The following is a 23,950-nucleotide window of genomic DNA, read 5'->3' on the forward strand; positions in this document are numbered from 1 at the left end:
ACGCCTCCCCTTTGGAGCTCTTACAGAGCAGGGTCCCCAAGGAGATGGGAGGGGCCTTGACCATGGAGTGGTGACAAAAAGCTTATGGGCCCTGCATCACAGGCCGCAGTCAGGGATTTAAAATTAAGGCGGCAGCCATTTGCAGAGAACCATGCAGCTTTGAAAGGGAAGGGAGAATTCCACTCAGTTTGCAAGGAGGCTGGGAACTCCACGTGGTTCTGAATTAAGAGCTGGAGAGCACCGTGACACAGGCAAAACCGCTTCAATCACGCTTGAATAATTGGGAGCTGCTGTTAAAACTGAACTGTGTCTGGGAACTAGGGAAACAGTATCTCTGACTTTTCTATTCTAAAACTAGCCTGGTTTGGTAGGAGGAGGCAGAACTATATGTTTGTGGGTGTTTTAAAGAAAGTAAGACTTAAGGGCAGAAATCTGCCATTAATCTAAATCTGTATAACCTTTAAATAAACAATTCCTTTTCTTTTCACCAAACTCTGGTATTGGGAGTTATGCTTTTGGCGGTGGGCAATGGAGCCCCTCAAAAGTGAACAGCTCATGGGTTCTGTTTCAATCGGGGCAGCCTGTGGGTTCTGTTTCAGAGCCAGGAGCTGGAGTCCCTCCCAAGGCGGGTCATCCAGAGGAAGCAGGCTTTGCTGGGGAGGCAGGAGGCGACCCTGCAAGAAAACAGGCCTAACAAGCAGGGAGTGGTTGCCAGGGAGGATTCGACCTCCTTGTCTTTGATTGCTGAGCTGAGCAGTCCTCCTAAAGAATCATGGGAAAATGGATATTTTTGGAAATGCTTCCCATCCCTTTGAAGATCAGATGCAGCCGGAAGGAGGGCATTAAGGAGAAGGCCTGGAAGTCCTGGCAGCACCTCATCAGTAAATGAATTAATTAGTGCTTAATGATTAGGTGCAACTCTGGGTTCTCACCGGCTACTTATTGCATGGGTGTGTCCCTCATTGTTCTGGCACTGGAGTACCTGGAAAGGGGGATCTGCCAGCCCTGCCCCCACGTCTAGGGACCATCACCCCCAGCTCCTCTCCTGGGATCACAGAGGCAAGAGAAAGGAAGCCAAAGAGCAGCACCCCACCCGGACCGCCCACCCACACTGCAGGTGGAGCAATCGAGGCGCAGGCAGAGCCAGGGCCGAGGGTTCCTTAGCCAGGTGCAGACAGAGCTGAGGCTAGAATTCAGGACTCCTGGCTTCCACTTAAGTCAGGACTGGCCAATTGAGTAGCACATCCCAGGCACTAAGTTCTGAAAACATTTTCTTTGGGGCACGTCAAGGCACCCTGAGAGACAAGAGAGGAGGAAGCTCATGGGGAGTGGCCAGAGCTGGCTGTAATTAGGTGGGGCTGTAGCCACTGAGGGCCTGGCAGCCCCACACAGGAGTGTATACTTGATCGTGGAGGCAATGGGGAGTTTCGGAAGGGATAACTCCACGCAAGCGTGTAACAGGGTCAGACGCAAAACAAGGGTTAAAGATCAGGTATCCTGGATAGAGACAGTGGCATCAGGGATGAAGGGCAGGTAGGGCTAGACATGAGAATCACTTCGGAGGTAAAAGAGCAGGACCTGGAACCTGAGAGGGAGAGGGGCCTCATCCCAGCACCCTCCCCCCATTACGCACCAGCCCCAGTGCTGCTTCCTTCCTGTAGGCACTGTGAGTGGAGTAGCAGAGGACTCTTAACTCCCAGTTTGGTGCCGCTTCCAAGCTTTGTGACCTTGGGCAGTTAACAGTCTCTGCCTCCATTTCCTAATTGTAAAATGGGCCCTACTAAATTAGAGGCTGGCCAGCTGTGCACCCCAAGCTTTCCTCTACATCCTTCTGCCTTTCCTCCCGTCTCCATGGCCTCCCCACACGCCTTCCAGTCTTTCTTCTCCTTCTGTGGGTTCCAGACACATAAAACTGCTTGTTCTGGCTGTTCCAGCCACCTGTCCAGTCCCAATGCCTCTCCAGGGCCCTCCAGCTCTTTCCTGGCTGCAGCCCCCCAACTCTAACCCCCTTAGGCCAGGAGGATGGGGCTGGAAAAGGAACTTGGGAGCGTTGAGCTAAACCAAATCTTAGAAGCCATGTCATCAGGCATGCTCCATCCTCCGACGGGGGCTGGGGGCCATAAGAGAGGAAAGACGTGCTAAGGGTCACAGAGCAAGACTCAGAGTAAACCATCTGGTGTCTCTGGTCCCCTTGGTACGCTCTTGGGGGCCTGAGTTCAAGCCCAGCAGACCCCAAGGCTCCACCTGGGACCCCCACCCTCCTCTTGGACAGGTCAGGGGTTCTGGCCTGCAGCTGTTGCTGTCTTGATAAGCAGGGGCTGTGAGTCATTGACAGGGGAGAGCAAATTAATTCTAAGGGTGACAGGTGCCATAACAAGGAGCTGTAAAGCCTGGAGGTGGAGGCTCACAGCCTCATGGGAGCAAGGTGTTTACACAGGGATCAAGTATCTGAACGCCAGGCTAGTCCTCCCCCACGCCCACACCACCTGTGGGGCTGCATGCAAGGCCAAGCTCCCTGGATGTACATCAAGGGCTCTGAGTCTACCCCCTCCCTCCTGTCTGCAGGGCCCTGGGCAGGCCTCTAACATCTCTGAGTTCAAAGTCCTGACAATTCCTGCTCTACCTCATGGGGTTGTTGGAGTTCAAGTCGACTAACCCAGTTTGTCAACTGCAGAAAAAAGTGTCAGACAGATCTGGGTGCAAGTCCAGCTTCACCCCCTACCAGCTGGTGACCTTGGGCAAGACCCTTAACCTGTCTGAGCCTCAGAAGCTTTAGTTACATAATGAACACCATAGAGTTATATATAGCGCCTTCCAGGAGTATCGTGAGACTCAGCAGTATGAGCACAGAGTGCCCAGCACAGCAGGGCTGGCCTTTGGTGGCTGTATCCACAAGAGGTACTGTTATTATTGTTATTGTCATCATTATTTAACCCACCTCCAAGTCCACCCGTGGCATGCCCCCTTACTTGTGGTGTTGTAGCGGACACCGTAGAAATAGGCGGGGCAGGGTCGAACCACCAGCTGCCCCGCGGGGCTCCGGGGCCAGCAGGTGCCAATCAGGTCCACGGATGCATTGCACTGTAGTCCTGTGGGCAGAGACAGCTGTGAGGCAGAGCAAGACCCCCACTCCTGTGTCCTACCCATCCCCCCGAAGGCCACACACACCAGCTGGGGACAGGACAGGAGTGATGACCCTAGTGCAGAGACAGCTCATCCTATGCAGGGAAAGATACCAGGGGAAGGAATTTGAAATTGCTGTGGCACTAGGGAGCCAGAGTGGGCTCCAGAGCAGAGGAGGAACAGAGAGAGCAGGAGGTGGTATTAAAAGCTGAGGTCCTGGGTGGCATTTAGGGGAAGGCTGGACTTGTTTCAGGTCCCCTTTTCTCAGCACGTCACTTGGTGCAGACTGGAGCTCTCAGACATCACAGTGTGGAACAGGCCCAGCCAAGCCCTGGCCCAGCCCTGCTCACACGCCTTTGGAACCAAACCACACCTGCGCTGCAGGGAGGAACCAGCTACGTGAAGCTGGCGCACCTTCTGGCTGGCCTGCTGACCACCTTTACTGAACATACACTATTTGTACGCTGGTCTGTGCTGTGCCCCAGGAGAGGACTGACTGAGAAGGGGACCACGAGGAGAAAACAAAGGGAGACACCCTCCAGAGGAGCAGAGAGGACACCGAACCAGGAATCTGCAACCCTGGCTGTGTTACTAATTTGCTGTCACTTGCCCTCTCTGGGCCTTAGTGTCTTTATAATAAAATGAAGTGATTGGATCTGTTCAGAAATTCTTAATTTCTGTTCATGGAAGCTTTAAGCGTTGATAGAGATGCTAATATTAAATGAAAAATTTGGTCTATACATGCGTTTTACTTGGGAAAGGGACCTTGGCTTTCATTAAGATCCTCAAATGGGCCTGTGACTTAAGAAAGGATGTAAACAGCTGAATTAGAAAGGGAATCTCAAATTCCCCTTCCAAATATTTGCCCTTAATTAAAGAGGATTTTTGGAATGGAGTGTGTGTGTGTGTGTGTGTGCGCGGTGGGGCGGAGTTGAAGGCACAGTAATACTTCTGGAGGGTGGGGGAGCTTTTGGTCTCCAATGGGTGGGGGCTGGGCTGAGAACAGTCCTGCCACCCCCCCCTGAAACTTCCCTTCTTTCTCTGCCTTTTGATGGCCTTTTCCCACATAAGGCTGGCACTGTGGTCCTATTGAGACCCAGTGTGCCCAGCACGATGGGAGGGAGTTAATAACCTGGGATAGCTCAAGAATGTACCAACAATCCAGGGAGAGCCATGAACCAGTGCGGGGGCAGCCTCTTTGGGTCTGGGCATTAGCAGCTGCCAAGCCCTGGCTGGGACCCACCTGCCATCTCCTCCCCAGCTCTCAGGAAACAGCACTGGGTTAGATTGGCGGCCTTTCGTGCTGGACGCAGGGCAGTGCTGAGCAGCATTTGTACTAAATGCTGGTTTTCCATTCTGATCAAAACTATTCCTAGGGTGTCCATGAAAATCAGGGCTCAAGGGGCAGAGGCCTTAAGACCAAGTTGTTTCATTGAAAGAAATCTGGACTGGGGCTTAATGGCTACGAGGAGACGGTGGGCCAGGCGGCTGGGGCGGGCCAAGCCCTGGTGCTGTGCCACACTACCGCATCTGTGAATTGCTTCATGACATGGAAGTGCAGTTAGGGGGGTGAGGAAAGCAGGTTAAGATTTTAATCCCCCAGGGGTCATGCTGATAGTATTGAGCCCAAGGAGGGGGCAAGTGGGGGCATATGGCCATGGGAAGGGAGGGGTCCTATTATGAGCCATGTTCTGCTTTTTCAAAACTTTTCTTCATATATTTCGTTTGATCCTCATCCACCCTGCGATCTACCGTCTGATTTAGTGAGACCATTGTACCTTCCTCAGTAGGCTGTCCATTTACAGAGCCCTAACACGCCCACAGCTGGTCTGGATTTGGGGATAGGAATGGGCAGAGCAGTGGATATCTGCCCATAACTGTATGGATTAGGAGTCCGCAGCACTACCTGCCAACATCGGGTGCTAATTCTCTCTGTTATACAGATGAGGAAACTGAGGCCTGAGCAAATTGCCTATCCAAAGTCACAGAGACACTAAGAGGCAGAACTGGGTTTTGAACGCTGCTGTTTGATGCCTGCCCAGGGCTCTTCCCACTGCACCACAGCCGGTCCCAGCCTGCGCAACCGGCCTCGCAGCATTTGGTTGCACCCATCTCAGCTGCGTGGTGGTGGTGGTGGTGGGGGTGCCGGGAAACACGCCTCGGAGGTGACCTTTACATTAAGAGCTCAGAAAACCTCGGAGGGAACGAAAGTGTGTGGGAGCGATAAGAAGGGGAGGGAGAGGCTACATGATCGATGAAGCCAAACGAAAGGGGTCCGGAGACGGACTACCCCCTACCTGAGGAGTAACAGGCCAGGGTGCGGGCAGCAGGGGCTGGAGCTAGGTGGGCGGGGCCGAGGGAGGGGTGGAGCATAGGTACAAGGACCAATCAGGAGCGACGGCCAGGCTCAGACTCGCAGTACCGGCCAAAAAGTTCAGTAGGGGTTTGGCTGTGGGTACAGTTTTAGGGACCCGGTAGAGCAGGGAGAGACAAGGAGGGAAAAGAAGAGTAATGGGGAGGGTGGAGGAAAAGGGGCGGGGACGCACGGGTATAGGGAAGGGATGCGGTGTGCCGGACAAGCGGGCGCTGCCCATTGCACTTCTCGGCCCGACTGACTCGTAGGCTGCGCACCTCCTGCCACGCGCTTCCTTCCGCGGAGGCGTTCGCGACTCCCGCACAGAATTGCAGCCCACAGCGGTGTGGACGCCGGGCCCCTGGGGGCACTGCAGACTGGGCCTCTGGAAGAGCGTTCAGGACTTGGGGGACGGAGGGGGGGAGACCAACATTGGCGGAACACTACTCGTATACCAGGCAGCGTGAAGGACACTTGACATTTTGAAATTCATGCCACTCAACTCAATTCACTCAGCCAGTCTTTGAGGACAAGAGAAGGGGCGGAGGAGGCAAGTGGGCAAGGAGAGAGGAGGAGAGGGAGGATGTAAAGGAGACAAAAGGCTGGGATTAAAGCAGGGAGAAGCAGACAGAACACCAGGAGAAAGAGATACAAACAACAACGGCAACAACAAAACCAAAAAACCATAGGCTTCAGGAACAGGGAGGGAGTGGATCTCACAGCTGGAAGGGGAGGAGGAAGGAGGGAAGTCTTCGTGTCACTCACCTTGGGGCTATAAGGATCTCGAAGTCTGGGCGGTTGGACTCTGATTCTTGGGCCAAGGTCCCTTCCGGGTCCCACTATCATAAATGTCCAACCTCTCCTGCACTACTGGAGGGTATTTTCCCACCCGGATATCATAGATCCGGGGTGAGTAGCAGTTTGGACTTGAGTAAGCCAGCCTTGCAAATAAATGGCCGAGCCAATTTACCAGCCCCTGTTAGGAGCTAAACCCCCCCCCCTCCCCCCAGCTTCTTGTTCCACAGCGTCCCTCCTGGTCAATTAAATTATAGACGGGAAGAATGCTCACGACTGATCTTTATTCAGTAAGTTTTTACTGATCACCCAAGACATTTTCTAGGTGCTTGGGATACAGTAATAAATAAAACAAATGCCCTGCCCTCAGTGAGATGGGGGGGGGGCAGTAAACAAACAGGTCTGTTAAGCAGTGAGAAATGCTATGGAGAAAAAAAATAAGCAGGGTGAGAAGATAGACTGACCGGGCTGCTATTTTAACTGATGGTGCCTAACACACTCAAACTTAAGGAGAAACCTAAAGGAAGTGAGGGAGGGAGGCATGTGCATCCCTAGAGGAAAAGTGTTCTAGGCAGAGGGAACAGCAAGTACAAAGGATCTGAGGCAGGTGTATGCTTGGTGTGTCTAAGGTGTTGACATTGCTCTCACTTGATGGCTCTTCCCCTCATTCATGGGACAGCTAGATACCTTCAGGTTCTTTCCTGGGTGGGGTGAAGTCAAGTGGACTAATGTAACACCGATCCTGCATCTTCCTCCTTCCCCACATGTGCACAGAGCAGATGCATGGGGACCCACACTCCCATTGCTCAAGGCAGCAGGGTGGTCATACCACTCCAAACGCTTGCGAATGGAGGTACTAGGAGTAGCATGGATGGCTCCCACCTGCCTCCAAGATCATGGTGGGGGAGGGGGACTGCTTTAATGGACAGATAAGAACTCCTTGCAGGTGGCCTATTTAATGCTTATGCACAATTGCGCACTGGTTTCTTTCCCCAAGTAGGTAGCACAGTTCCCTTCCCATCAGGCTCAGGGTCCACATGTGCTCAGCAGATCCTTTTGAGGGAAACTGGCACCTGGTTCCCGCTCCAGTTATGTCGGGTCTCTCATCAGGGGTTTCTGAATAAACCAGAGTAAGTGGGCGCTTGGCAGCAGCTCTGTGGCTGGGAAGCCTGTCCCCCTGTTTGGTTTAAGCCCAGGAGAGAGACACAGCCAAGATTGTCCAGAAGGGGAGCAGCCAGGTGGCCCAAGGGCAGCTTCTGAAACACACACGCTTGCCCATTCAGAGGAAGGTGCTGCCTGCGTCACCTGGCCTGAAGAGGGTGGCAGAGGGCAGGCCGTGAGTCCTGCTCTTTGCTCCACCACTTTCTAGTTGAGCTGCCTCCTCTTTGTCTGGGAAGAGAAGAAAGATGCCTTTGTAGGGTGTGTGATTCATCAAGACAAATGGGTGGGCCTCCTGTCCTGTGGGTCTGTGGGCCCTTCATTTTTGTATTCCCAATAGCTAGCACAGTGCCAGGTACATAGGGGCCATATGCAAACCCAATGTGGGTATGGGAAGTTTCAGGGGTGACTGCACCCCAGGATGACTGACCACGCTGGGCCCTGGGTACCATGGCTCTCTGGGCAGCCACAGAACATGGCGGTAGAAAAGTCTAGAATCAGGCTCACTTGCTTCAAATCTTAGAGTTATTGCTTAGTAACTGTATGTGCAAGTTATTCAACCTCTCTGAGACTTAAACTCCTCTCCTGAAAAATGGGGATGAAAATACTTTCTGACTACATTGTTGTGATGATTGAATAAGATTTGAGCACTTAGAATGGTAAATACGCTTAGTGGGCACAAAATAAATATTAGCTATCGTTTTAACTACTATTATCATTCCTGACCTTAAGACAGCGGATGGGAACTGACGGGTTCTTGTCAACAATATGATTCCTTCTGTCTCTGATGTCATTAGCCAATTAATTATTCTATACTTTCTAACATTGTCATATTCATGACATGATATTATGAGTTGCCAAGTCTGTGATCTGTCACATGATGGCTCTGGGGACCCACCCTCTCCCTGTTCTTGGCATGTGAGAAACCCCCCAAAGGCCCTGGCTCAGTGCCAACTGCCCCGGCCAGACGCCCATCCATCTGTCCCAGTCCCTCCACCCCACTATCACCATCTGTCTACCAGTGCCCATTGGTCTGGGTAGGTCTTGGCATTGGAAGACAAATAGTGCATTATCAGAGGCCATTGGAGAGGGTGATGGATTGTGTGCCATGAAGCCAGGCAGGCTGGGCCAAGCTAGGGGTAGTGGCACAGAGTACAAATTATCAGGGAATGAATGACATTCATCATGGCCTAGTGCCTCCAAGGACAGGTGAGACCTGCAAGGGCTCAGAGATGCCATTCCTTCTGAGCACAGCAAGCAAATTAATGGAGCCTGACCTGGCCCCAGTGCATGGGAGCTGCAGGCAGGGCCTTTCATCTCAGGCTCAGCTTCTGAGCAGGTGCCCTTCCTCCCAGTCTTTCTCTGGTAGCGCTTCAGACTCTTGCTCAAGAACTTCCTATTCCGCATCACCAGCTCAGCCAACTTTGCAGCCAAATGCACCAGGATCCCCATACCGCTCCTTTCTCTTAAGCCCTCTCCTGTTCTTACATCAAACCTGCCTGCTGGTCCTCAGTCAACTATAGTTTTGTCTCAGAGCATTGAGTCTTCTCTGCCAGTCCACGCTCAGAGTCTCTCAGAGACTCACCTTGAAACCTCCTCCTTCAGAAAGCCTTCCTGGATTCACACCACTCCTGATCTAACTTCCCTGCCACCTGCATTATAGTGAGCAATCCATGGCAAAGGCCTTTCCCTCAGCCCAACTACATGGTAAGCACTTTCAGAAGCCTGCAGATGTTACCAACAATAATAAATAATACTCAGTAGTGGTGTGGCACTCTACAGTTTGTGGAATGTTACCATAAAACTTAGTGCATTTAATCATAATGGATCTTTGAGGCAGGTGTCATCCCCTCTCACTTTACAACTGAGCAAAGAGAGGCTCAAAGGCATGCTCATTCTCTGTGGCAACATGTGTCTCCACCCCCACACAGGAGGACACTGAGCATCACTGTGAGCATGGGAACCCAATCAGCCTTCCCCAAGTCCACCCCACCTAAGCCCTCCCTAGTGAAGACAGCAGGTCAAGGTTCCCCCTGCTGCCCACCCCAAAGCAAGGACAGGAACTACTCAGCACACTTGCCACATGCCCCCTCCTGTTCCATGGCAGATGCTGTCACCCATTCACAGCTCTTTTGCACCACAGCGTGAGCATCCTCAGCACAGCATTCCCTCTGTGGAGAGAGGAACTGCTTGGACCCTAGAGAGGAAATCTCTGCTCTTCCTGCCTTGGGCCATAGCTCTGTGTGAGAACCCTGGGAGACCTTGGTGCAGGCCAGTGGTGGGGCTGTGGTGACCTGGACTCTTGCAGGAGCACGGTCAGGGTACTCACCAGAGATGTTGCTGGCCAGGGACAGGCTCTCACATTGCTGGTCCTGGAGGGAGGCAGAGATGGGGTTCAGCCCCAGGAAGAAAAGGGCCTGCGGGCACAGGGCAGTGAGGTACCTGGTTAGACGGCCATGGGTAGTGTGGCCTGCAGCTTCCTCTGCCTCCCCTCTCTTCCCCCTCATCCATGTCTCTTCCTAGACACTCACCCCCACCTCCAGGCTCCCTCTCCCCACCCCCTGCCCTCCATGTCCTCTGCCTGGAAGGTCTAGAGCTGCCTTGGTCTCCGAGTGGCCTGGAAAGGAGGCTGGTAAGAGCAGGGGCCTAGGCTCCCAGGACAGATGAATTTTCTCCCTGAGGACTGGGGGCCCCCAGTGAGAAGGAAGGCCCCCAAAGAAACAATCTGCCTAGAGGAGCTGCCTTCATCCACATGGGATCCCAAGCATGGCCCAACTATGTCCCAACACCCTGAGCCCTGTGGGCACATAGATCCTCATTAGTGTACCCCTCCCCCTCCCCCTTCTCCCCTACCCTCCTTCCTGAGCTCCAGGCTCTCCTGGCCTCTTGTTCAGTGAGCTGCTTCCAAGCCCTCCTCCCTGTCCTGCTCATTACCAGGCCCTACAAGTCGTGCCTCCCCATTTATCAAGCCTTTTTACATCTGCGATGGCATTTAATTCTCCCTGGGGCTGCTGCGGCTGTTCCTTTTTGCAGATGAGTAAACTAGGGTCCAGAGAGATGAAGGCATAAATGTGCCAGGAACGATGGCTGCCCAATGCCAGGGAGAACCTTAACCCCTGACATTCTGCAGGGGATCCTTGTCACTCTGATTCCAGAATTTCAGCCCACTGGGAGGAGAGCAGTGTGGGCCCCACACTTGGAGGGCTGCCCCTTCTTCAGCGAACAGCTCCACAGAATGATTGTCCCCCTCCCTTAGAGTTAAACGGGACCTGGCGTCTAGCTTCAGTTTCACTGTGCTTCCATGGGTAGGTTACTTGATGTCTCTGGGCATAGGTGTCCTCTCTGGCTTTTATGGAAGACTTGCACAGTGCCAGGCCCTGTGCTTTCCACAGTGGGAAAATGAGATCGAGAAGAGGTAGGGGCTTGTCCAAGTCTCACTAAGCAAATGGCTAGTTCAGACCAGAGTCAGGGTGGTGGCTGGCAGCTCACAGCCATCATGCGTGGCCTTCACTCACAGGGCTGGGGACAGGGTGAGGGGACACTGAAGACTTAGTGCTCAAGATAAGTAATATTTTAATGCAACATTTTAAAAAATTCTAAGTTAATGCAAAAATCCACGATGAATGAAATATTTAAAACCTTTTTTTAAAAGACAGGATCAGTGACAGTGCTGGGCCACATTGGAGCTTGGGGAAAAAGGAAAAATCAGAATAATATTAATATATTATTTACCTTGATTACTGAGATTTTGGGCACCTCCTGAAGTTTTGCCTCATTGGCTTTACCCTAGTCTTGGCTCTGCCCTGCTCATGTGTTTTCTGCCAAGCTGGACTCTACCATCACCCCCCCCCACACACACACACACCAAGACTGTGCATCCTCCCTCCCTCTGGACTCCTCCCCACTCACCCCTTCTGGCCCTTACAACCTTCCCCCGATCCTTAGAAGCAAACTGACTTGCCTTTTGTCAGAGGTGAATTTTCCATGCTCACCTGTCTTAAATGTCCTCTCCTACCTTGTCCCCCTGCCCTCAGTGCCACCCACTTTTCCTAGTACCTGTGCCTTCCCATGTCAGTCTGATGACAAAGCCAGGCTCTGCTCCCCTCTCTCCTACCCTACATTCCATGGTGGAATTGAGTGCGCCCATACCCAGTCAGAGCCTGTCCTCCCACCACCTCCTTCAGGAAGCACCCCTTGACTGATGATTTACATATATTGTCCCCTCAGTGCCCTGCCTGAGTCCTCAGTGGGCTTGTTGCCTCTATTCACTTGCTGACACACTCCTTCTGTCACACCATAGGGGTCTCTTTGTGCTTACTGGGTCATGCTCCCAAGCACACCCCCAGCCCTGCACCCCCATCCTGTGCCCAGCACTCCAGATGCTCAACAAATGGGGCTAGGGTTAGCTAACTCACTCGGGGACCCCGGAGATAACAGAACAAGCCCATTCAACTCTCTGGCCCCAAGGAACTTCCAACACTTTATTAATCAGTAATTAAACTTTGCAGTCACCAGAGAGGTGACGAAATATCTTCACCCTCATTTTCCAAATGAAAACGCAGAGGTGGAGAGAAAGGGAAGCCACCAGGCAAGCCAGCGGCTCTTGCTAGCAAAGCAGAGAGCAGTGTCCTCAAGGACAAAGCCACGTTGTTCAGCTCAGCTCAGCTCGGTCAGCAGCCCTGCCCTCTCCCCAGAGCAAAGCTGCTCAGCTGCGATGGCCAGGGGTTCCTTCTCGAAGGGGACTTCCTGCCCCCAGTCGGTCACCCCACCCCATCTCTGCCACCTCCCAACACATGCACACACACACGCACACAGAGAATGAAAGTGGGTTCCAAGGGCTGGCTCAGCCACAGGCAGATTAAAGAAACTGGAAACATCCTCTTCCAAAGTATCAGTCCTGCTGCCTGACATCCCACCGCTAATTGCCCTTCTGATCCTGAAGCTGCGCCTCGGGCTTCAGTCCCTCTTCAGATCCACTTTGAAGGCACACCACGATCTACTCCCACTGAATTACTTACCAGAACCCGAACGCTGCTGGTGGCCCGCACCTGTGCTCCTGCAGGCTTTAGCCCTCCTCACCCTGGCCCACCCTTCACCTGGTGAACTCTGCAGTCCTCAAAGCCAGTTCCGTAGTCCCTCTCCTTGACGGTACCTTTCCCAACCCCTCAAAGTAGAGCAACTCAGTCACCCCGTCCGTCCGTGTGCCCACATCCCTTCTGGATGCTGGTGCTCACAACGCTAGCAAATGGAGACCCCGGACTCATCCCAGATGCACAAAACAGCCTCACTCCAAAGCATTTACACCCCAGGGTCCTAATTAGATGGCACATACACCAGCCACAAAGTCTTCGTCTCGCATCTTAATGTCCTGGGGTTCATTGGGGAGCGGAGCAATCCAGATTCCTCATGAAACCGAACCAAAAGCCATAGGGCGAAGGGCCAGCCTGTCACTGGCTGGCTGCCTACAGCCCTGACCCTCCTCGGGTGCGACCGTTCACGAAGTCATTTTCTGCCGAGAGAGGGCCGGCTTTGCATTATGCAAAGGAAAGGGCTTCTTAATATTTCCGAACCAACCTTTCTGCTCAGGAAAGGTCAGCTCTGTATAGAATCAGCGTCTGCGCCACTTCTTCCTCTGCGGAAGGGTTTGTGAAGGCTTCTGGCTTATTCCTGAATCACATCTCATGAAAAATCTGGAGTTTTCCTGTGCATTTCCTCCCACCATACGCTGATCTCCTGTTCAACGCTCACTGCAGTTTTTCATCTCCATCAACAGGCAATGACCACATGGCACAGGCCCCAAAGTTTCAAGGCTGTGGTTTGTTTCCTTCTAAACCTGAGAGTTCTTAATCTGGGTTCCGCAAGCACGCAGGGTGGGGGGCATGAAACCCTGTTAGTCAGTGACAACCATTTTCCTGGGGAGGGTGCACAGCATCCTCCACTTCTCAAGGAGGTCTAACACCCCCAGAATATGACCAGAGCATATGGGGTCACATCAGAGACCTGGGCCTCACCAAGCTGGACATGTCATCCCCTCTGAAAGCAAACCAGAAGTGGTTTGACCTGGGAACTGCCACTTTTCTGGATCCCTCCAGCTGCTCCTCCCCTCCAACCTCAGCCCTAGCCACTTGTTCTCCTTTTAGACCAATTCCTGACAAACCACATCCTCGCTTCTTTATGCCAGCCCGCCAGCCCCAAGGCCCCCAATAAACCTGTGCCAAGGGGCCCTGCACTGCAGAAAGCAGACGGGCTGGGTCTCCTGTTCCCCACTTTACAAGGGTTTTACAGTTGAAGTGCTCAAGTTCACTGAACTGTTTTCAGCTGTTGAGTGAACACCAGGATCCAGTAAGCAGGCAATCCGTGTTTGTCTTTTAAGTGGATAAAGATGGCGGAGGGGGATGGCCCAGGAGAGGACAGGGCATGGGAAGAGGGGATGGGCAGAGGAGGGTGCAGGAGCCCGCACAGAGGGCAGGATGGGAGGGCCACTGTCTACCAGCCTCCTGCTCCAGCTGATGTCCATCCCCCACAGCCAGGCCAGCACAAGGCATGGCTGGGGTGGAAGCTGCTATCCTGAATCCCAGTGTGACTTTGGCATAAAGGTTAATCACACCCAGAAAATGCTTATTAGAGACCATAAATAACTACATTGCTGGAGCTCAGTTTGGTCTTTAAGACACAAAGTGCAATTTCCTTTGATGGGATGATTTGGTAATTAACCTTTCAGGGAGGGTTGTGAAGGGAAAAGAGGGGTGGCCTGCAGGCATGGGGACCGCCCTCACCTCCTAGAAGTTCATGAGGAGCCAGGAGAAGGGGGTCTACCTTTTCTCCCCTTCACAGCTTTGGCTGATGCTCAGCTTGGGGGAGCCCCCAGAGGCCCAGGTAAACCTATGGTCGGGCCGGGGACGGAGCTGGCCATGGCTCTGACAGAGCCACACCCATGTGATTTGAGACTGGTCCTTCAGCAAGAGTCCTTGCCCATCTGCTCAGTTCTGAGCCCAGTCCTGCCACCGACTGTGTAACTTTGGGGAGTTAACTGGCCCCTCTGGGCAAGGAGGCCTTTCTTACCCATATCACAGGGATGTGGATGTGGGCCACCTGGGGGAAAAGGAGGCATAAGATGCTTTCTGAAATGAAATGTGGTCATTGTGGGCCCCAGAATCTTCCTTGATCACAGAGGTTCGGACCACAGCAGTCTTCCCTCAGGACCCAGCCCTCCCCACCCCCCATTCAGTCAGACTGCTCTGCCTTCTCTGTAAGCTCTCTGGTGGGAGGGGGTTTTGTTTCAGCTTAAAAGGAAAGTTGTTTTGTTTTTTACATCATTAGATTCTGTGATCTCACCAAGATCCTTGCTGGACTGTGGTTCCACATTCGAGGAGTAATTTACTCTCTTAACAACTCTCTGATAAACAACACAGTATTGTTAACTACAGTCACCATGTTGTACATCATACCCCTGAATTTATTCATCTTAAAACTGGAAGTCTGTACTTTTTCACCACCTTCAGCCATTCCCGCCTGCCGCATTCCAGCAACCACTGATCTGTTCTGTTTCTTTGAGTTCAGCCTTTTTAGATTCCACATATAAGAGATCACATAGGATTTGTCTTTCTCTTCTGACTTTATTAGCATAATGCCCTCAAGGTCCACCCATGTTGTTGCAAATGGCAAGATTTCACTTTTTTAAAATGGTCGAATAATATTCCATTATATATACAGTACACCACATTTTCTTTATTCATTCATCCATTAGTGGACACTTAGGTTATTTCCATGTGTTGGTTATTGTAAATAATACTGCAATAAATATAGGGGTGCAGATATTTCTTTGAGATAGTGATTGTGTTTCCTTTGGATATATACCCAGATGCGAGATTGCTGGAATACGGTAGCTCTATTTTTAATTTTTTGAGGACCCTCCATACTGTTTTCCACTGTGCTTGCACCGAGTTATAGTCCCACCAATTGCACAAGGGTTTCCTTTTCTCTACATCTTCACCAGCATGTGTTATCTCTTACATTTTTGATAACAGTCATTCTAACAGGTAATATCTCATTGTGGTTTTGATTTGCATTTCCTTGGTGGTTAGTGGTGTTGAGCACATTCCCATGTGTCTGTTGGCCGTCTGAATATCTTCTTTGGAAAAATGTCTATTCAGGCTGCTTGCCCATTTTTCAATTGAATTATTTGGGGTATTTAGGGGGGGGTATTGAGTTGTATGAGCTCCTTACATATTTTGTATATTAACCTCTTATCAGATATGTGGTTTGCAAAGTGTAGCCTGTTTTAAGCAAAGCCAAGAGAATAAAATCTGAATATGAAAAAGAGGAGGGGTCATAATCAAGATTTCTTTAAAAGCTGGCTCCCCTATTGCATTTAAAAAGTAGGATCTGGTTTGCGGAAATAAACACTTGCGATGCATTATCTGAAACCCGTCTGCGCCTACAGGGGACATATCTGTAGTTTCAGAATGACGATATGGGGAGGGGCAGGGCCCACATGCAATTGCGCAATTTCTGCCCTGCACAGAGGTGCCAAGCAGAGGGGTCAGTGACGGCTAGACTTGCAGGCTGCGTACCAGCAGAGCTGGGACCCTGGGTGGGGGCGGCCTTTTCACTAGCCAGGGTAAAACTAGACTGGGGACAAAGGACAGCGATGCCAGGAGCCTTTTCTCAGCCCTCTTGACTGCCTAGGACTATTGTCTCTTGAGCACCCTCTTCTTGTCTGTCCTGCCCCAGCCAGCTCCTCCCCAACAGCCTTCTCCAGTGACAGCAACGACCTGCCCCCTTCTCAAGGCAAAAAGCTTGCACTTTCCTCTAAAGTGGGTGAGCAATGAAAGATTATTCTAGGCAGACAAGAAATAATTTATTGTCACTTTTCATTAACTTAAATTACCGTTATGCAGAGAGGAAAAAACGGGAATGAAAATCTGCCTACAGTTTCGGGGTGGGGGGGGGCATGCCTGGGTGTTCCCACCTCCAGGCCTTCTCCCTGGAGCCCTGGGCTCAGGGTGTGCCCCGTCCCACCACCTCTTCTTGCTACTTCACTCCTCTGATCTCCTAATGAGCCCCCACCCCCACCCCCCAGGACAGCTGAAAGCAAGGAGCTGCCTGCTTCACTCTCCTGAGGAGCAGGGGGAGCTCAGGAAACCCCAGCCCTGGAACCTACACACACCCTGCCAGGGTCCCAGACAGACTCTGTGGTTGGGTTATAAGCTCCCTGAGAGCAGGGTCTGTGTTTGGCCATCAGTGCATGTTTGTTGAACAGATAAATGAACGGCTGGCCAGGTAAATGAATGGACGGGTTTTCACTTTCTGCCCCCTGGACCAAGAGGTCCCATCATGATTCCCACCAGGACATTTTATGGGCTCACTGCCTAGTCCCCATCTCCCTGCATCGCCCTCCGGCCACCAGGAGCTCTCTTGCTCTTGGTCTTTGCTTCCTGCACTGAGCCCACCTAGGACTCCAGAAGGGTGTGCTGAAGGAAAAAGTGTTTGGGGTGTGAAGTGCAGGGCTGAGACTCTGTTCTGACTCTGACCAACTTGCTCCGTGAACACAGACAGGTCGCTCCCCTGCCCTCTCCCGCCTCGGTGTCCTCATTTGTGAAATGAAGAGGGCAGTGAGTTCCCTACACTCCCTTCCAGGTCTGAACATGCTCAGACTCCAGGACTGGAGGGAGGGTAGAAACTCAGACTTCTAACTTGGGGGCCAGAGGGACCCACATGGAATCTTTTATCTGCCCCTTCCACCCTGTGTGATCTTGGGCAAATCATTTAACCTCTCTGAGCCTCAATTTCCCCATTTATAAATGGGGTTAACAGGCATAAAGTATTTGTACCTTAAAGCTTTTGGAGAGATTCAACTATACGGTGCTGTTAAAACAGGATGGGACCGACACAGAATAAGTGATAGTGATTACTAACTACTGTGTACAAGTTGCTTCCCTCTTGACTTGGCCTTCTCCCCAGAAGTGCTCCGTGACTAGACCCCTGCCCACCCAGGACACTCACTTTCCACCACCACTCTGTTCCCAGGAGCCAGCAGCCACCAGCAAAAATGCAATGCGCGTGACAGTCAGTGATGCAGAGTTGCTGGGCACAGGGAGGGGGTGGTGGGCAGCTCCCTGGGGCACCGCTGAGCTCCCAGTCTAGCCTCCTTTTCTGCCTCTCCTGCATTCATTTTCTCCCGTTTTTGTTACTCTTCTCTCTTAGATTCACTCATTACTGCTTTTCTCATAGTTTGTGCCTTCTTGGCCTCCTGCCTCTTTCTTACCTTCCTGTCTCCTGGTCTTAATCACTCGTCCTCCCTCAGTCCCTCAGTCTTCTCTAGCCTTCATTTACCCTCTTTCTCTTCTTCCCTTTCCAATCCTGGGGCTGTGCCCTTGGCAGTAAAGCCTGTTTCCCTGCCTGTCTTCCCTGCCTCCCTTCCCACCGCCACCCCCAGCAGGGAACTAAAAGAGGAGGTATATTAGTGCCGGCCTGCAAACCAAAGGGTCCCTGGTTCGATTCCCGGTCAGGGCACATGCCTGGGTTGTAAGCCAGGCCCCCGGTTGGGGGAGTGTGAGAGGCAACCACACACTGATGTTTTGCTCCCATTTTTCCTCCGTCCCTTCCCCTCTCTCTAAAAATAAATAAATAAAATAGGAGGTTCAGGTTTCTTTTTTCCTCTTGCCCTCCAGCTCCGGGCTGCGGCCTGGCTCCCCAAGAGCTGGAAGTGGGAACCAAAGAGGATGGCAGCAGGGCGCTGTCAGTGGGGGACTCACTGAGTTTGGTTCTTCACGGTGAGTGGAGCTGAGCTCAGGCTCTGATCCTGTCCCCTGCCCCTGGGAGCTGCTCAGCTGGGGGCTGGGCGTGGCACCCAGAAACCAGGGAACCATCCCTGAGAGGGGACACCTGCTGCTCTGGGAGACAGAGCCGAGGTGCTGTGCTGGGGGAGGTGACAGCGCACGGAGACACTGGCTCTGCAGGTGTGGCTCTCAGCTGTGTCCTCACTTCGGCTCACCCGCAGGCCTGCGTGAAGCGAGGGGGGTTTCGGTGTGGGCAGAACACCCAAAGGGGTGTGAAGAGGGCTGGGAAGGCAGAGTGAAATCGCCTGTCTGTACAAATTAGATCCTATTCGAAAACGGCTAAAGGTGTGAGGCTGCTTTTCCTGGAGAAGCGGCTGCCTTCCAAGGCCACGAGGGGCTGGCTGAAGGGGACTGGTGCCCCACCAAACCCTACTGAGCAGGGAGACGTGGGGCAGGGATTGGAAATAACCGTGTAACTGTCCATAAGACATGGCAAGAACCCTGTTTCTTTGCCTGTAGAAGAGGAAAAGTAGACAAAATCCCAAGTTTCCGGACAGCGCTTGGCACCTGGGAGATAGAAAATTCTATTTCTCAGGCTTTACCCCAGAGAGTCACGTTCAGGAGGCTTGAGAGGAACCTCTAATTTTTAATGCTCTCCAGGTGACTCTAAAGTGTCACCAGAATTGAGGGTAACTGAACTAGTCCAGTGGTTATCAAGCAGGGGCAATATTGTCCCCCACGGGACATGTGTCAAAGTCTGGAGGTATTTTTGGTTGCCATGACTGGTGGTGGGTGTGTCTGGCATTTCATGGGTAGAGGCCAGGGATGCTGCTCAACATCCTCAAATGCATAGGACAGGCCTAGGGCAAAGAACCACCCAGCTCCCTCCCAGCTCTGGAAACACCCACTGTCTGCCCATCATAGCAGTGGAGAAGGAAAAAGGAAGGTGGTGAGGGGAAGGGAACCCTGAAAAGAAGGGGGAAATGGGAAAAAGGGGCCTTCATGACAGGAAGTGGCCCTGGAATTCACTCTGTCTAGCAAAATCCTGTGTGGCCTTGAACCAGCCATGCACTCACCTCCTGGCCTCGGACTGAGGGAAGGGGACTGGTGGGCGTGACTTCTCCTGGCCAGCTGGGCAGTCCTTCCCCTCACTGTGCTCCCTGGGGGTGGGGACATGTATGGCAGCCCTTTCCCCAGAGCCGGCAAGCTGAGCTCAGTCAGCCTGTCTCCAGGGCCAGCTGTTGAGAGGCAGGAGGCAGAGCTGGTCTGGGAGCACTGGAGAAGACAGGGTCCCTTATCTCTGGTGAAGACAAGGGTTTTTACAACCAGAGTGAGGCTGAGTCCTGTGAGCTTTGAGGTAAGCCCACCTCTGAGGAAGGGCTTCCCTTGTCCCACCAGAGCCTTGGGACCTCGGAGGATCAGGAGTCCTCCCCTGACTTCAGTGACAAGGTGCAGGGTAGCCAAGCCCCTCCTGATCCCGGCTTCCTCTCCAGCCCCGCATCCCCAAGCCTCCCGCCCTCTCCCCACCTAGCTCTGTCCCTGCAGTGGCGAGGCTGCTGCTACTTTAGGAACAGCTGGTACTTCTGGAAACCACCTCTGCCAAGGAGGCTGGAGAAACACGAATTGAGATGTAGGGGGAAGGAGGAGAATCCCTGCTGTAAATGGGAAAAAAAATCCCTGCCTCCATTTCTCACTCTGGCCTGTCATCCTAGGCAGGCTGCCTTCCAGCTCTTTGGCTCCATGTACCTGCCAGGGATACTGAACAATACCTTGTCCCAACCCTCCCAAAGGCTCCGACCTCCAGGCGCTTAAAGGTTCAACTGTGCCCCACTGTGCCTTACTACAAGTGGACTCCACATGGTAGTCAGTCAGTCGGCCTAGAACAACCCCACCCCCTCATTCCGAAGCCTGGGAAGCAGATGGACCAGTCTGGCCAGTTTCTGTCCCAGGCTCTGACCTAGGTGCCCTGGCTCATGGCCAGATTGGCAGGAGGTTGGGAATGATTGACAGGTGGAGAGGGACAGGTGGAGAGGGGCAGGTGCGCATCCCACAACCTTCACCTCTAAGCCCCTCACTGGAGCTGCACCCTGAGGCCCCGCAGGGCAAGGGGTGGGATCGTAAAATTGTCTGTTTATATGGTGGAAAGAGGACCCACAAACATCCCAGAAATGGTTCCCTGGCTAACAGGGGGACAGTCACCAAAGAAAGCATTTGGCTTAAGCATTTGAGTCAGATGTTCTATGTGCGGAGGAACCATCCCCTAGAACTGCATCTCAACGTTCCCACTCCACAGAAAAGGAAGTGCATGCCCACGTCCCCAGTCTCTGCCCTCTCCCCCTCTCCTGCTTTCCAGCCTCGCTTTTGTGAAGCAGACACTGCTTACTCCAAAATGAAATGGTTAATAATCTGTTGCTTAATAGAATCCAGCTAGTTGTTTTCAAAATAATTGCTTGCATCAGTGAATTAATCATCTTGTATTATCTTCCCTACCGGTCTCTATTTTTATTGTCAAGTATTCTTACCTGTCAGAGATTTTCAGAGGGCCAATCACAGGCACTTCAGTCCTGCTTTTGAGCTCAGCTGACAGCAGGTGGCCCCATCCTTTCTCCCCAGGGACTGTCAAAAGGCCTTGGAGCAGAAGATTCTACACTACTAAGCACTCCTTCTTCCGCCTCCTATCCCCTCACTACTCCTCCTTTAGATGGCTTTCCTTGGGTTGATAAAATTTGGAAAGGCTTATTAAGTGACTATTATAGCTAATATTTATTGAGCAGTTACTATGTGCCAGGCACTGCACCATTGTGCCGAGTTTCACACATGACATCTCATGAAGTCATTCTGATTACTCCATGAAGTAGGTTCTATTTCCCCCTTCTCGCAGATGAAAAAACCGAAGTTCAGAGTGATGACCCAATTTTCCCAGAGCTTTTTAGCAGAGTCAGCACTTAAGCCCACATCTGCTCCACCTGATGTTTTCATCCACACAGGGAGATGCTGACCGTCACATTGAGTGGAGGGCGGGTGGCTGGCCCAGAGGACAAGTTCAAAGATGAGCAAAAGGACTTGATAGTGTTACTTCCAAGGTACTCTGCTGATAGCAGCCCCCGAGAATCTAAGTATCCAGGAGTCATATGTCACTAACAAATTCATTCTTTGAATATGACACGGTAGCTAAAATTGTAGCTTGGCCTTAGCTCCAAAACAGTCTCACTCTTCCTTTTGTTGGTACCATGAGGGGTTAGGGCAGAGTCAGAGATGGGAGAGGTCACCCACCCCATCTGTTCACTGTGGAGGAAACAAGAAAGGCCCCAGGTCGCCTGCCACCAACCTGCTTTCCCCCAGAGAAAGGGGCTGGAGTTTCACCAGCCAAGGCTCCACCCTCAGGGGATTCTTCAATCACCAGGAACTGCCTTGGTGCTGTTCTTGTCTTTTCTTTTCTTTTCTTTTCTTTTCTCTTCTTTTCTTTTCCTTCCCTTCCCTTCCCTTTCCTTTCTGTTTTTCTTTCCTTCCTTTCTTTCTTCCCCTTCTCCCCTCCCTCCCTCCCTTCCTTCCTTCTAAAAAAATACCCATGGTGGGCTTAAAGGGCAGTTCTCATCTTTCCTGCCTCAGAGACAGCATTTCTGCTTAGGTGGGTTTTGACATCTTTCAGCCTTTCCCGTTCTGCAGGACATCTGCCTCTCATGGGAACAGCAGCGAGTCCTCTCTGCTTGTCTAACAAATAATCAACTGGAGGAAGCAATAATAACGCCCTCCATCTGGTCAACAGATATTTGTGAAATATCTGCTCCCTGCCGTGGTCATTAGGCCCAGTGCTGGGAAGGGGGAAAGAGGCAACAGTGCTGTATATTGAGCGTCCAGGAGCTGCTAGTTGCTTCTCCTGCCTTATCCCACTTCCTCTGAAAAGCAACCGCCTTGGGACTGTTCCCAGCATTTCCATGTACTAACTCATTTCATTCTCACCTCAACCTTATGAGCCAGGTTTTGCCCCCATTTCACAGCTGAGGGCACTGAAGCCCAGAGAGGGTGGTCAGGTCCAAGTGCCAAGTGCTAAGGTCCTGAAGCAGGGACAGGGCAGAGCTGGGAACTGAATCTGCTGCACCGCACTCTCTCCCTGTGGGGTCACGGCCCTAAGGAGTGTTTAGAAACAGACCTTTCACAGAGATGGAAAGGTAATAGGGAACCTAGTTTAATATCCCTGTTTACAAATGGTGCCTTGGAAATGGAAGGAGACCTACCTGAAGTCACAGCCCATGAGGGGCATAGCTGGGACCACAGTCAGGTTTGCCATCTCCCAGGCTGATGGTCTCCCCCACAACCCCCGCCCCCAATCGCTGCTGCAATGGTCAGCCCTGTGCCTCACCCCTGCCTTCTAGGCTACACCATAGCCGGGGCTCAGGCCCGATGACTTGCCAAACTTCATGAGTATTTGGGGAGCTGCCAAGGGGCACCTGGAACCCTCCGAACTCCTTCTTCTGTGCAGCTGAACCCTGCTGGCTGCTGATGCTCTCCAAGAAGCCAAATGTTAGAGAGAGTGAGAAATGGATTTTCCTCCTGCACTCATCCTCACTGGCCCTGGGTCAGTGTCCTGTTTTTCCACAAATCCATACCTTCCTGGAGAACTGGACCGATGCAAGTCATGCCCTTCCCAGGGCTGGCCACATTAAATTGATACAGCTTGGTCTGGCTGTCAGCCCCCCTTTCCTACTTTGCTTTGGTGGTGGCCAGGCCAGTTGTTCCCACACCCCATGGCAGCCCATGGCCCCACCCTGGGCTCGCTTACTTGCCTGCAGTATCCCTCCTGCCAATGCTCCCCTCAAAAACCCAACTTGTGAAAGACACGATTTGGAAATGACCCACATGTGCACTGATACAGGAATGCAAATGTCATTGATTTACAGGGAATACACAGAAGGTAACCATCTCCCTCTGAAAGCTCAGGAATAACATGGGACAGCCTTGGGCTGTGACACAGTGAGAGGGCGTGCCCGATGGCCGCAGCTGTGCCCAAACCTGCACTCGGAAAAGGGCCTGCCGGGATTATCTTAAAAATGGTAACATACCTGTATTAGGAGGGTGAGGTGGTAAGAATTTTCTCCGCTCATTTTTAAAGTTTGTATAATGCGGCTAGATTGCTTTTATAATAATAACAATGCCAATAAAACCAGCTCCCTCTTCAAAACTCCTTTAATAACTCACACTCACCAGACACCACAATTTTTAAGCTACACTGGGGTCTCCCTTTGAGGAGCTGCAGCTGGTGGGTGGGTGACTCAGAGGTGCTCCATAACCCCTCCCCTGGGGGTAGAGACAATATTTCATCTGTTTCCTCCTTCACATCCACAAACACGGGTGTGCAACTGTCTCATGCACATGCGCACGCACACACACACACTTCCCTCACGCACACTCATACCCACACCCACTTCTCCCGTACACTCAGGTGCTCTCGCTCCAACCCTCTCCCCCAGCTCTCTGTAACCAGTGTGGTGCTGGGCCCACAATAAGGTCCCCAGAGTGGATTTTGTCCCCAACACTGGTTGACTTGGTGGGGACAGAACTGGGTTTTGTACTAACTCCCCTAGATTCATACTTTCATACTTACAAAACTACCTGAGCTCTCATCTGGCAGGGCTTAAGTAGCTTATAAGATTTTCTAGTAAAAGCTAACAAAATGAAAACTTAAGAGTCACAATGCCTAGGCCTGAATTCTGGCTCCATCATTCACCGGCTGTGCGACCTT

The 23,950-nt window shown here is 52.1% G+C and overlaps 1 protein-coding gene across 2 annotated transcripts in view; it reads right to left on the bottom strand.

Annotated features, from left to right (window-relative positions):
- The window catches only part of CRHR1 (corticotropin releasing hormone receptor 1), a 40,460-nt gene that overhangs the window by 14,363 nt on the left and 2,147 nt on the right, over nucleotides 1-23,950 (bottom strand). For both annotated transcript variants that reach the window (XM_090257738.1, XM_090257739.1), the window contains exons 2-3: nucleotides 9,759-9,846; nucleotides 2,970-3,089 (exon numbers count right to left, since the gene is read on the bottom strand). In XM_090257738.1, the coding sequence (XP_090113864.1) occupies nucleotides 2,970-3,089; nucleotides 9,759-9,846 (208 nt within the window). The remainder of the gene's footprint in view (nucleotides 1-2,969; nucleotides 3,090-9,758; nucleotides 9,847-23,950) is intronic.

Source organism: Furipterus horrens, unplaced genomic scaffold (genome assembly GCF_987537825.1).
Source record: "Furipterus horrens unplaced genomic scaffold, mFurHor1.1.pri manual_scaffold_11, whole genome shotgun sequence".
NCBI classification, from domain to species: domain Eukaryota; kingdom Metazoa; phylum Chordata; class Mammalia; order Chiroptera; family Furipteridae; genus Furipterus; species Furipterus horrens.